We start from the raw sequence: 14,247 nt of genomic DNA, 5'->3' as shown, positions 1-14,247 counted from the left end.
TACAGACAAAGAAACAGATACAGAGGGGTTGAGGGACTTGTCCAAGGTCACACACTGGTGACTGACAGATTTGGGGTTCGAATCCAGACAGCCTAGCCCTGGAGCCTACTCTCAAATGAGGTGTTCCTATGCTCCCTCCCCCCACCCGCTCATTCAGCAGCGTTCAGACCGTCATGGTATGTGGCTCTGCGGGGCACAGGACACGGGGGTGTGGGAGGCAGGCTCAGCCCCTGTGCTCTGGAGCTTATTGTCTGGTGGGGCTATGGACCCACCCTGAGCCGGGGTGTTGCCCGTGGTGGTGGAACAGAGAAGAGGCCTGTTCATTCTGTCCCCTTCTGCATCTTCTTCCTGCCCCCAACACCAGGGAGGGAGGGGGTAGAATCAGATGCTGACATTGGAGCAGATTCTTGAGGGGTGATGTGGGAAGGAAGGAAGGATGCTCGAGGCAGAGGAAACAGCAGGTGCAAAAGCTCGGAGGGGCAAAAGGGCCCCTATTCACCCCCTCCCCTGCTTCTCCCTCCTTTCCCTCCTGGACGCAGTACATCCCGCTTCGGGCCTGGCTCTACCGGGATGGCTTTGCCCGGTTCTCCAACACCCGCTTCACCCTGAGCAGCATTGACGACCAGTGTATCCTGGGATCGCTGCCTACCCATCCCCCATGCACCCTGCCCCTTCCCTCCCCCAGCTGGTCTGGGAGAACGTATTCATTCCACAGAGGATGTGGTCTGGGCACAGAGACACAGCAGCAAACAAGATGGACCTGGTCCCTTCCTCCAGGCCCTGACAGTCTTGTAGGGGTGGGGGAGCCCCCAGGGATCCCAGGAGAGCTGCCCCACTCAGCTCAGAGCAGCTCACCCCAAACTGCTCTGCCTGACGATCATTTTGGAGGTGTGCCTGCCATCCGCCCTGGGTCAGAGTCACTGGATGGGAGAGTTCGAGCCCCTTTGGAGAACATTTGCATCCTCTCACGTGCTTTGGTCATTGGCTCACGTATTCACCCACATGCAATGTCCTTTCCGGCCAGCGCGCTGGCAGAGACCGGAAACTCGGTAACACACTGTGCCGGCGAGGCTGGGGTGATATACTTGTCTCTGATGGAGTGTAAATTGGTACAACTGCTTCGGAGGCAATCGGGCAAATGTCTATCAAAAAACAAAAACACATGCCCTCTGACCCAGCAATCAATTCCCTTCGGGGAATTTCCCCTACGTGTGCACTCACAGTGTAGGAAAAGAGAAGTTGAAAGGTCATGCTCTGCACAGCCTTGTTTGTGAGAGCAAAAAAAAAAAAGAAAAGAAAAGAAAAGAAAAGAAAAGAAAAGCGATGGCTCATTTACACGATGGAATACCATGTGGCTGTTAAGAAGGAAGGGGGCCGTGCTTTACGTACAGATATGAGATAATCTCGGTGGTATGTTGTCAATTGGAAAAAAGCAAAGTATGCTTCCATTCGCATTACAGATTCTCTCTCTCTATCTGTGCACAGACATCTCTGGAAGGAAGTACAAGAAATTGGAAAAGCACTTAGGACAGTGCTGAGCCCAGAGTGAGCGCTCAGCACGCCTTAGTCGTCCTCTCCCCCCTGTTGACAAGTGTTTGTGTATCTCTGGGGTCCTGGGGCCTTAATAAGCAAATCCCAGCCTCCTCCAGGACTACTTTCCAGTTAGCGAGGCTTTGCTGTTTGCGCAGTGAGTGAATACACATTATTTTCCACAACTTCCTTTCATTGTTTTTAATTTTTAAACGTTGAATAAAACACATAGAAAAATGTAGAAAAGACTATCAGAGAAATCCAGGCATCCATCATCCAGATTTGACAGATGTTAAGATTTCGCCATATTTGCTTCTATGACACACCCAACTTTTAAAATAATAAAGCAACTTTGGGGGCACCTAGGTGGCTCAGTGGGTGGAGTGACCGACTCTTAATTTCAGCTCAGATCGTGATCTCAGGGTCCTGGGATCGAGCCCCACGTCAGGCTACGCGAGCCTAGCGCAGAGTCTGCTAGGGACCCTCTCTCCCTCTCCCTCTGCCCCTCCCCCCTGCTCGCCCTCTTTCTCAAATAAATAAATAAATAAATACTTCTTTAAAAAAAAAAAAGAAAGTAATAAAGCAACTTTGGATCACAAAATAAGACGACATATTTTAACCTGACCTTAAATATATGTATTTCAATTTTTTAATATGGTTCACACAGTTATTCAAATACTATATGCATATATATATATATACATATATTATACACACATACATACACAGAATACAAAAATAACCACCTCAACACTGTAAAAATAAATAGAAATCAGTTAAAACTCCCTTGCGGGGTGGTAAAAGGAATAATAAAGCATCTGCGTGCAATTGCACAGCTGTTGCAATGAGGTTAGTTGAACGGTACGGAGAGGCATCTAAGACAGACTATTAAGTGAATAACAACACGCAGGTGTGGGGCTGGTAGGTTCATGATCCTGATTTGGCTTTTAAGGAAGGATGTTGCTGATTAGAAGAAGGTGAGAAAGGATGTTCACTAATTTATTATTTCTGAAAAACACGGAGGATTAGAATCAGGCCAGGAACTGTAATTTTCCCATTTGACATGTTTTCCTGTTTTATGAATTGTTTTTACAACCATTATGTATTACTTTAATAATAAAAATGATAACACATTTAAAGAGTACAGCTTTCGCAATACCAGTAGTACAGCTTTTTAAAGACAAATCAGAAAATTCAGAAAATGTATAAAAAGGGGGGAGGCGGGAGAATAGCCTTTTCTAGTCCCGTTTTCTGGAGACAGCTACTTACCCTTCTGATGCATTTCCTCCCAGGTTCATTTGTATGGTTTTTTTGTCGGTGTTTGTATTTTATAAAGGAGTGATCCCAACATATAAACATAACTGTTTTCCCACTAAACATGTCAGTATTTTCCTTGCAGACATTTTTTATTAGTTATAAAAAATTCCTCTGAGTGGATTTACTGAGTTACTAATCCTCCATGCCACAGGCATTAGGAAAGTATTCAATTTCCTACAATTATGACATATAAGGCCGCAAAGAAACATATTTTTCATAAATCTTTTACTATATTTAAATGTTTTCTTTCAGATGACATTGCAGAAGTGTAAATTCTGGGTCAAGGGCTTATGGCTAGATTATTTTCCAGAAGGTTCTTTTGTATTTTTACCCTTCCATTGACAGGGCCCATTTTATCCCTGCTCTCCAGTACTGAAGACAACCATTTTAAAAAGACATTTCTAAAACAACTGGCACGTGTAGGTGAAGTGTAAATGGGCATTCATTATACTTGTGATGATTCTGTGAGTTTTGAGTTTTTCCAAATAAAAAGGTCAAAAAATATGCAACTGACTTAATGGGGAACCAGGGTTTTGCCTTAGAATTTGCATTTCTTCCGACAATTGTATCTTTGCCCCATTTGCATCCCTTTAAAATTGGGTATCTTCTATTACTGGAAACTTCAGGCATTATCCCAGATGGTCTTTTGTCAGTTACGTCTCCTCTGATGTGTTCCTATCCCTTTATCTACTTATCTATTAGGGTCATAAATTTTTATTGTTAACAATTTATGTGGGATTTTCATGTGACAAAAACATTAACCTGTCATAGTTGCTACAAATCTTGTCTCTAGTCATGCTTGCTTTTCATTCTTGCCTTGATATCTGATTATTTTTATGTTTACATGGTTGGCTCACCCAAGGACTTCCTCTGTGATTTCTATGGTCATTTCTAAGCCAAACAAATCTTCCTGCTGAAAGATTTCATAACTAATCAGTTTCACTTCTCTACAGATTGGTTTTGATGGTTTGCTTACTCTCTGCCTCTTTCCCCACCTATGTACCCCACTTAATGGGTGGGGAAACAGGCTCAGAGGTTAAGTGACTTGCTCAGGGGCGCACAGCCAGTAAAGATGGAGGCGGGATTTGAACCCAAGCCCATCTCATTCCAAGGCCCATATCCCTGCTGTCTGGGCTGTTTGGTAGCCTTCCTCATCAATGGCCAAGTACGAGTCTTGTTTGGTCTCTGGGGGCTACATGGGACAGGGCTGGTCTTTCGTGTTCACACTAGTCCTTGACCACCAACCTCTCCCAGACGTTCACCTCACCAATGTTGCCGTGCAGAAGACATCTCCTGACTACCACCCAAAGAAGGTGAGGAAGCTGGGCTTCTGCCCTCCGGGTCCAGCCTTTTGGGACTGGGTTGGGTGGGGAGGAGCCTGGGACAGGCCTATCTTGGGCTCAGAGTTCACCAGTGAGGTCAGGAGCACCCTTCCCACTTGCGGGGCCCGGAGCAAGAGTACAGATGGAGACCCACACGTCATGTGTCTAAATAGTTGTTACAACTCAAAGAAACACACCCTGTAACAAAATGTGTTCTATCTTCCTACCTTGACAAGTATATATCCATCCATCCATCCATCCATCCATCCTTCTATCTATCTATCATCCATCCATCCGCCTGTCTAATAACCTGCAAGGCCAGGTTCAAATTTAGAATTCTCAGACTTCCCAGAGTTAAGAGCCAGAACAGTGGGGCACAGGGAGAGCTAGCCCCCCAGCTCACACCCACTCCCTTCTTTTCCCTCCCCCAGCTCCATCCCACACAGTGGGGGTCTCCTGCATGCACACATCTCCCGTTTTCCTGAAAACAGTAACCAGTTGGTCGGCTTTGGGCCTTGGGTACACATATGGTCAGTGCAGTCTGTCCCCAGGAAGGCAGGCCCAGGGGGAGAAGCCTGTGCAGGGTGTTTGGGCAGCGACTAATGGGGTCTTGGGTACCCTGGCTGTGCTCTAGAAAGAGAGGCACAGGCTCTGGGTAGGCACCCCCGCCCCCCAAGCATGCAGTAGCTTTGCCCCACAAGAGGGACAATGTCAGAGTTCTAATCACCGGCCTCAGGCCTGGGCCCCTCTTGTCGAAGCCCAAGGGCCACGCAATGGTGATTGGGGGTCCCAGCAGGCGGGGTCCCGGTTAGCTGAGGCTCCCTCTCCCACCCCACGCTGGGCGCTCGGGGCCCCAGGGCTGCAAGTGGATGCTGCAGCGCTTCCGTCAGTACCTCGCATCCAAGCACGGGCCCGAGGCGGTGGAGACGCTCTTCGGCGACATGGACAACATCTTCGTCCGGAGCCTGCAGAGTGTGCAGAAGGTGATCATCAGCGACAAGCACTGCTTTGAGCTGTACGGCTATGACATCCTCATCGACCAGAACCTCAAGCCGTAAGTGGGCAGGCTGGCGGCCCGGGGAGTGGGGGGGTGTCGTACACACGCTGTACCCGGACGGCCCGCGCTTGATCTCTGCCACTTCCTCGTGTTGTGCCTCAGTTTGCCCATCTGTAAAATGGGCATTGTGCATATAGCATTAGTATGAGGGATAAATGGGGTATTGTCTATAAAGCCCTGAACCCCATGCCTGGCCCTGAGAGACCTTTCCAGAACATCTGCTGAGTCAGGGATCCTTCCCTAGTACCAGGCAAGAGACTTCTCTGTAAGCCCTACCGCTTTCAGGATGCAAAGTGCCACGTAAGGGGATATTGTTACCATGTCGCTTCCTGCCAAGAATTTGGTGCACTCCCACAGTGCCCACGGAGGGGGTTGCAATGAGGAAAACATGCCTGAGGCGGCAGGCACCACAGCGATGGCCCCCATGTGATACAAAAGGACTCAGAAGCCCAACGGGGTTGTTCTGGGTGCCTGAGGCCACGCAGTAAGTCAAGGGCAGAGCCAGACCCAGGGTCATCATTTCTGGGCGAGCACTGCGTCTCCTGGAGCCCATCGCCTCCCAGGGGTCACTGGACAGGTGTGGAGGGGCTTTCGGAGCCAGGAGTTGGAGCCCTGGAATGAGACCTACATCAGACACAGCTTCGAGAGAAACAGGGTCCTGGAGCCAGGGGGTCTCTTCTCTGCCCCCTGCTGCGGGCATTAAAGTGGACATGGGAGTGGAGGGGCTGTGTCTGTCACGGACCTGCTGGGTGAGCCCTTCCCTCCCTGGGCCCCAGTTCTTGTCCGGCAACGACCGGGTTGTGCAAAACCAGAGTTTGCAAGCTGGAGGCCCCTGGGCTGCTTTTGGCCCATAGACACTTTGAGTTTGGACTTCAGATGGTTTTTTGTTTTTTTAAAGATTTTATTTATTTATTTGACAGAGATAGAGACAGCCAGTGAGAGAGGGAACACAAGCAGGGGGAGTGGGAGAGGAAGAAGCAGGCTCATAGCGGAGGAGCCTGATGTGGGGCTCGATCCCAGATTGCTGGGATCACGCCCTGAGCCAAAGGCAGACGCTTAACGACTGAGCCACCCAGGTGCCCCCAGATGGTTTTTTGATTTAAGTTCATTGACAATCTCTAAAAAATGGGGAGACATTTACAAAACAATCTGGAGTTTTGCCTTTTCTGGAAAACTCAGAGGGTCAGCCGACCCGGGTTCACACTCCCACAGGGCAGCGGTCTCCTGCAGGGACCGGGGCAACAAGCGCTCTCCCGTGGCTGGCTCTTTCCCGCTCGCCAGTCTCCACCCCTCCCTGCTCCCGCCACCCACCACCCGCAGTGGCCGGGCGCTTGCCCTTGGCAGGCCAGGCTTCACTAGGAAAGGGGAATCGGTTTCGCACTCATGGCTCTATTGGAAGGAGGAAGAGCAATAGGAGGATGGCGAGATCACTCCTCCCCCTCCAGCTGTCCACACTCAGGTACAACCTGCCCCTGGGGGGTTTCGAGTTTGTGACCATTGTTTTCAAAAAGTTTTAGCCCCTGAGACCTTTCTTCTAGTGGAAAAATGGAAAGAGCGACCTTGGTTGAATTGAGGGTTGGGCCCAGGCACCACATGTAGCCTCTCCACGAAATTCCTGGTCCCCAAGGACCAGGTAACCCTAAGGCCCTCCATTCCCCTCCTTCCCCAGGTGGCTCCTGGAGGTCAACGCGTCCCCGTCGCTGACAGCCAGCAGCCAGGAGGACTATGAGCTCAAGACCCGCCTCTTGGAAGACACCCTGCATGTCGTGGACATGGAGGCCAGGTGAGGGGCAGCCTCGCTCAGGCACCGCTGTACATGGCAGCTGGAGCTCCCCGCAAGGAAGACAGAACTCACAGCACTGGGACTTACTCACAGCGGCACGTAGGGGTGGCTGAGGCCTGCTTGCCGTGTTATAGATGGACAAACAGATGTCCACACAGGGTTAGATCCTGGTCCAAGGGCTCAGCACTTTCAGGGCAGAGAAGGACCAACTGCAGCCTCCTGAGATTCAGCCCAGCAGGATTTCCTCCATACGTCCTGACCATGAGGCACTGGACTTCACCTGTCTGAGCCTCAGTTTCCTCATGTGTAAAATAGGAAACATGTTTACCTCTTAAGATTCTTACATTAATTTACCAAGATTATTTATTGTAAAGTGCCTAGCTCACTGTAAGTGTTCAGTAAGAGACTATACATTGTTACAACAATGTGTATATAATGGGAAAAATCCAGGGTCTGACTTCAGGAATGGCTGAATCCAGGCGCTCAGTTGGTATTTGTTGGTCTCTCTGCTCACTGGCTCTGTCTCTCTCTGTCTCTCTCATTCCCTTCCTCTCCCTTTCTCTCTCCCCCTCCCCATCCCTCACCTCTTTCCTATGCATTAGCTTTTTCCCAATTAATCCAGCAAAAGTTTGAGGGCTCTCATTCTTATTGGTGGGGATTATGTCACATGCCCGTCTCTGAACCAATCATTGTGACTCTGATTGACTGGGCCTACACCTTGTGCCCATGTCCCAGGGGGGTGGGATCAGCCCCATCTGAGCCATGTGAGGGAGGGAGGGAGGAGTAGTTCTCAAACGAAAAGCCAAGTACCCTTAGGCTGAAAGAAGCTAAAGTGGGTGCTGGGCAGGCAGAACCTCAAGTGTCCTCTATATCCACCATCACATATTCATTCAACAAACATTTGAGCCCCTACTATGTGCCGGGACCTGTGCCACACTCTGGGGACACAGTAAAGGACACAACAGACCTAGTTCCTGCTTTCCTGGATTTTGTGGTCCAGAAAGGATGGCAGACTTTAAGTATAAATAGATTCATGTTACTGAGGGTAAGGGCAGGAGCCTGGGACAACGTGGGAGATGACCCCCTCTGAGACCTGTGTGGGCCCCCAGGAAATGGGTGGACAAAAGAAGGAATTCTGACAGTGTGGGCACCAGGGTGCAGGGAGGGAGCAGGGAGGACTGGCCTGGGTCTTCGGGCCCCACCTGGTGCACCTTCATTACCCCCTCGTATCTCCTGCCCATCCAGGCTCACAGGAAGGGAGAAGCGAGTGGGAGGCTTTGACCTCATGTGGAATGATGGCCCTGTCAGCAGAGAAGAGGGGGCTCCTGACCTGTCGGGGATGGGGAACTTTGTGACCAACACACACCTTGGTACGTGGGGCCAGGTGGGGAATGGGCACTGGGGATGGGTCGTGAGAGGAGCCACGTAGTCTAGGAGACAGCTTGGCACAGTGGTTAGACTGTTTTCATTTGACCTACCATCTACCAGCTGTGTGACCTTGGGCAAGGGACTTAACCTCTCTGTTCCTCATCTATAAAATGGAAATTGAAGAGTTTTTACTCTCAGTATATGCCTAGAACACCACCTGGTACATAGGAAGAGCTATTATTAATCTGTCAGGAGGTGGATTTCAAAAGGCTTAGGTGGGGAAAAAAAAGCACACTATGTTAAAAGAAATTAAGGACTTCAGGGCTTGACTTTAAACTTGGTTTTTAAAAAGTGAAAATTTTTCCTGATTATAAAAAGTATTCATTCCTTGTAGAATATTTGAAAACCAAAAGGAAATAAAACATCCAGACAGAACTAACTTTAACAATCTGTTGCATTTCCTTCCAGTGTTTCAAAAATGCATATATTCACACTTTTTCTTTTCCAAAATGAACACTGGGCTGGAGTTTTGAGTCCCACTTTTCCACATAGCGTATTCCACGTCATTCAACGATATTAATAAGAGCCTCTCTTCTGGAAACTTTTTGGCCAGGTCCGAGCTAAATATTTTACATACATTATTTTATTTTTAGGCAGCTCCTATCATTTTACAGATGGGGACACGGTCTCCAGATGTTACATAACTTGCTGATGGTCCCAGCTATAAATGGTGAGCGAGGACTTGAACCCTAGTCTCTCTTACTCTATAACCTGAATGCTTGGCCCCTAGAAAATCCTGTCCCTGACCACAGTTAAAAGCAAAACTACTATATGGCTGTAAAATATTCCAGCTTGTATATATGCCAACCTTACTAAATCCGTTTCTTATAATTGAGCACTTGGCAGGATTCCAATTTCTTACTTTTATAAATAATGCTATGCCATGATGAACATTCTCTCACAAAGCTCAGCTGAAATTTCCTGCTGTTTCTTTAAGACAGATTCCTAGAAGTAGAATTACTTCAGAAGGATGGACTTATTACAACTAAATTGCTTTCTAGAAAGATTACACAAATTTGCCTGCTCTAAATTAAAAAAAAAAGTTTGTCAACTTGATAGGCAAAAAAGTTCTGACTTGTTTTATGTGTTCCATTAATCATTGCTGAGGTTTCAGATTTTTCGATTTGCATTTCTTCTTTTGTAAGCTGTCCATACTCTTTGTGTATTTTTCAGTGGGCTGTTTCCTAAATTTATAAAGGGCTTGGATGTTAATACATTGATGATATTACCCCTCTGTCAAACTTATGGTAAATATTTTCCTGAATTTGTTATTTGCTTTTAAATTTAATTTGTGGCTTTTTTTTTTAAGAAAAGAAGTTTTAAATCTTTTTTAGAGTTTGGTATGTTTTAGGATTGAGTTTGGCTGCAAGCAATTGAAAAGCCAACTAATAGTTACGGAGAGGGAGTGATCTGTCTGGAGCCACAGGAAGTCTTGGGGTGGGCCAGGCAGGGCTGACATCATGGATGCAAAAGGCCCCCAGAGAGGGCACTACTCTTTTTCCGGGTTGCTCCAACTTCAGACGCTGTGTCCTTGTCCCAGGTAGGAAGAAGCAGGAAGGCCCAAAGGCCAAGACTTTTCCTACAGGTTTTGACTCTATTTCAAAAGGGAAACCCTTCCAGGGCTGACACCTTACTGCCAAGAACTGGGTCACATGGCCACCTCAGCTGCAAGGAAGCCTGGGATGTCAAGTAATTGGCTTGAGGAAGGCGGATGAGAGGGCATTTATGGAAGGCTTCTCTCCAGCCGATTCCCTAGGGTCTGCTGTGTTGTGTTGTTAGAAGCTGACTATCCAGTGCTCTCAAGCTTTGACGTGCACATAATCATCTGGAAATCTTATTAAAATGCAGATTATGATTCAGTGGGTCTGGAGTGGGGGCTTCAGAGTCTGCGTTTCTAACAAGCTCCCAGGGGGCGCTCTATTCGTCAACTGTTGTCATATAACAAACCGGCCCCCCCCAAACCCAGAGGCTTACACAACTACTGTCTTACCTGCTGATTCTTCAGGTCTTGCCTGGGGTTGCTCAGAGGGCTGTCGGCACCTGGCAGATTCACTGAGACCCAGTGGCCTTGAATAGCCTTGTTCACACGTGTGGCGGTTGATACTGGCTGTCAGCTGGGCGTCTTTTCCGGGTGACCACTCGTCCTCCCGCAGTCCAGCCCCGGCTTCTCACATGGCAGTCTCAGGGTTCCGAGAAGGTGAGAGAAGTCCTAGGGAAGCATCTTGAGGCCAAGTCTCAGAAGCCCCACGGTATAGTGTCATCCTGCCACAATCCATCGGTCAAAGCCGCTCCACCCCAGATTCACGGGGCAGGGAAACGGCCCCACCTCCAGCTGGAGGAGCAGCCAAGCACCTTGCAGAGACGAGTGCCTAGAGGGGCGGAATGATCGTTGCAGCCATCTTTGCCAATCATCCGCCTCGGGTATGAATGCTGCTGGTGCCTGGACCTGGTTTGAGTGGCAAAGATGCAGGCCAGTGGTTCTCTCCGTCTTGGCTGCTACAGGAATCCTGCAGGAGCCTTCAAAAACACTAATGCCTGTTGAAGGTAAAGATACAGCTGGTCTAGCCATTAGTCTTTTTAAAAGGTCCCGCTGACTCTGAAGTGCAGCCTGGGTTGACAGCCACTGCTTTCGAAGTCTCAAAAATAATTCCCAAGTCTGCTGTGGAGTGTCTGGGTGGATGGTAGTGAGTACAAGGCAGGCTGGTTGGGGTGGGAAGAGCGTGGACTAAGTGAGTGAGGGGAGTGTTGAAGGGTTTCCTGGGGGAAAGATCGGCAGGTAACTCAGAAATTAGTGTAGAACTCCAAAAAAAGGTTAGCACTGGACACGAAGATTTGGGAGTTATGAAAGAACCTGTTAAAGCTTGGGTCCCACGGAACTCACTTTGGCAAACCCTGAAGTTCGGTGAAGCCTTGATGACCAGCAAGTGCCTGGGAGGCAGGGATGGGGCTCGGGGCTGCTAAGAAAGATGGCAGATGCTGCCAGGCCAGTATAGCTGTGGCCACAGCGATCCAGTCACTCAGCCAGCATTTGTGAGTGCCGTCCATGTGCCTGGCACAACTAAACTAAACCCATGGACCTGCCTTGAGGACAAGCACAAAGTGGGTGACACGGTGAATGTGCTGGGGGAGGAGGTGTCTCGGAAGCTCGTGTTGGCCTCTCAAGCGGGGACTGCCTGGGACACACTCCCAGGCGCGTAGGGGCCGCTTGTGGGGAAAATGGGTCTGTTAACCACTTGTGCCTGCCCGAGGGGGTTGGGGAAGGGAAGGAAGCGAATGCTCAACCTGTTACGGGCCAGACACTATGCTAGCTGGCCAGGCGTTTCCAGCAAGCAAAGCCAAGAGGAAAGGTCGTGTGGAGCAGTGGTTAAGAGCTTGGCCTCAGGCGCTCCAGAGCCTGGGCTCAAGTCTCAGTTCTGCTACTTGCGGTGTGATTTAGAGCACGTTTCTTAACTTCTATGAGCCTCAGTTTCTACACATCATTCCTGTGAGGGCTCAACACGTTCCTCCACGTTCAGCACCTGGGGTCTGGTAAGCCGAAATGAATGTTACCTTTTTCTTTTGGTGATCCTTACGTTCGCTCCTGAAAGCAGGTATCCTGGTTTACAGGTGAGAAAACTAAGCTGGAGGCAGATAAATGACCTGCTTGCGGGCTGCAGAGTGGAGTCAGGACGCGAACCATTGGCCGTCCGGGGGTGCAGGCCCCTCCCCAGCCTCCACTACCAAGGCATCCCAGCTAACACTCGGCTTCCCTTCCAGGCTGCGTCAATGACCGGAACACCCAGCTGAGGCAGCTGTTCCGCTCCCTTCAGAGCCAGAAGAAAGCCTCCAGTTAGTCCCCTCGGCAGGGACAGCGACCGGACCGGGCGGGAGGTGCCGCCCCAGTCCCCTCCCCACCCGTTTCCAGCACAGCAGCGCCACTCGCCTCCCTCTCTCTGGCCTGACCGCAGCTTTGCAGGCTGGGCGGGCCGCTCGGGGCTTATCTGGGTCCCCTGGCTGCCCCCACCCCACCCCGGGCACCTCTGCACGGGGAGACAGCCGATCCCTGGGACTGGACGTGTTTTAACTTTGCGGGATTGGCTTGGCGATCAGGCCCAGCGAGGACCGCTGTGGCAAGCCCTGCTATCCCACCTCACCACGTCTAATAAATGAGCACAGGCCAAGTATTACTTGGAGTCACTGCGCACTGGGCCTGGCTCAGGGGATGCTGTTGGCTGAAGCCAAGTCCTCCTGGATTTGACCCTTTGATGTCTCAAAGGTTAAAATGATCCTTCAGGAGGAGGGGTTCAGGGGCTAGGGAACTGGTCTAAGGTGTGCTTGCTCAAGCACTTAGATTGTGCTTACTGGGCTCTGTCTCCTTTCAAACACCCCGACCTGGTGTGTCAGGGAACTCATGGAGCTCCCCTGACCATCTGCAAACCGGTGGGCCAGAGCATCCCCATGTCCCAGGTGAACAAGGTAAAGATCGGGAAGGCAGAGCTGCTTAGCGAGGGTCTCATGAGTCAGCTGGGTGATGGAGGTGCCTGTCTGCACCTTCCTGTTTGAGCTGGGAGCTTTTTAAACCAGAAAGCCTTGGCCTGGCAGGCAAGGAGATGGCATAGGGAGTTGGGTGAGAGTAAAAGTTCTGCCTTTTCTCCATATTCCCCATTCCTAAGCCTACTCTTGGTTTAGGAGAGATTGCAAAAGAGCGGGCTGTGGGCGAACCGCTCCATGGGGGACCTGCTATGGGACCCAGACACCTCCCGTTGCAACTCTCCCAGTGGCAGGACAGCTCTTTGGCTGCAAATAGCAGATTTTGACTGCCTAGGGAGGGGAAGGGTTTTGGGAAGTAAAAATACTGGCAAACCCCTGAAGTGAACCAGCCAGCCTTGGGAGGGCCAGAAGCCAGGCCACTCTGGGCCTCCTGCCTCCAGAGCGTGGGGACTTCTTTGCATCCCTGTGAGGGAGGCAAGACCAGATAGCCCCATGCACAGGCTTTCATCTCCAGGACGGCCAATCTGATTGGCTTTTCTTTGGCCTAGCCATCACCCTGCCGGACAGGAAGGGGCAACGTTGATATGCATCATGAGCCAGGCACACATCCCAGGCACTACCAGTGTTGCGTCCTCGTCTCTCACCCTTGCGCTCCAAGCGTGCAGCTTCTGTCTTGGGGGGGTGGGGTGGGGGGGACGACACACGGTGATGCAGTGTTTGCACACAAGTGATTGGATTAGACCCTGTCGGTCCACTTGCTTTTCTTATATCTTGGAACGTGTTCCCAGTCAGTGCTTAGAAAGCTTCCTTACTCTTGATGACGGGTGTACCGTATTCCACAGTCTGGAGCTCCCAATTCCTGTAACTAGTCTACTATGGACAGACACCTAGCTTCCAATTCCACCTCCCCACTGTAGGGCCATCATGGGGGAAACACATGCTAATTCTACTTTAAAAACTCAAGAAGATGTGAAATCATAGGTATGGGCCAAATTTGGCTTATGTAAGGTATTCTGTCTGGCCAACACCCAAGTCTTTAAAAATTCCTGCATTAGCAATATTTACAAGACAGAGATTTAACTTAAAAATCCAAATTTCTAGCTCTTGGAAAAAACAAAACAAAACACGTTAGGATCTGGCCGTACCAGCCTATGTTCCCATATGATTATGGGCTGAAGCCAAGTGGGGCGAGGGGACCAGGTAAGGCCACCATCGTTGTTACTGCCCATCTAGTCCTGTTATCATTTCCCAGCAGGAGCCAGTATCCCTTCATAGGTGGTGTCCTCAAGGCAGTGTGCCCTCAATGAAGGCCCAGATGACGTCAAGAATTGAAGCTACCA

At 49.9% G+C, this 14,247-nt stretch overlaps 1 protein-coding gene across 1 annotated transcript in view; it reads left to right on the top strand.

Annotated features, from left to right (window-relative positions):
- The window catches only part of TTLL9 (tubulin tyrosine ligase like 9), a 36,722-nt gene extending 24,452 nt beyond the window's left edge, over positions 1-12,270 (top strand). The window contains exons 10-15 of the mRNA XM_026503250.2: positions 540-627; positions 4,102-4,160; positions 5,027-5,223; positions 6,896-7,009; positions 8,255-8,379; positions 12,194-12,270. Coding sequence (XP_026359035.1) covers positions 540-627; positions 4,102-4,160; positions 5,027-5,223; positions 6,896-7,009; positions 8,255-8,379; positions 12,194-12,270 — 660 coding nt within the window. The remainder of the gene's footprint in view (positions 1-539; positions 628-4,101; positions 4,161-5,026; positions 5,224-6,895; positions 7,010-8,254; positions 8,380-12,193) is intronic.
- The last annotated feature ends 1,977 nt before the right edge of the window (positions 12,271-14,247 follow it).

The sequence above is a fragment of the Ursus arctos genome, unplaced genomic scaffold (genome assembly GCF_023065955.2).
Source record: "Ursus arctos isolate Adak ecotype North America unplaced genomic scaffold, UrsArc2.0 scaffold_16, whole genome shotgun sequence".
Classification (NCBI taxonomy): domain Eukaryota; kingdom Metazoa; phylum Chordata; class Mammalia; order Carnivora; family Ursidae; genus Ursus; species Ursus arctos.
This window is presented reverse-complemented; position numbering and strand designations above follow the sequence as displayed.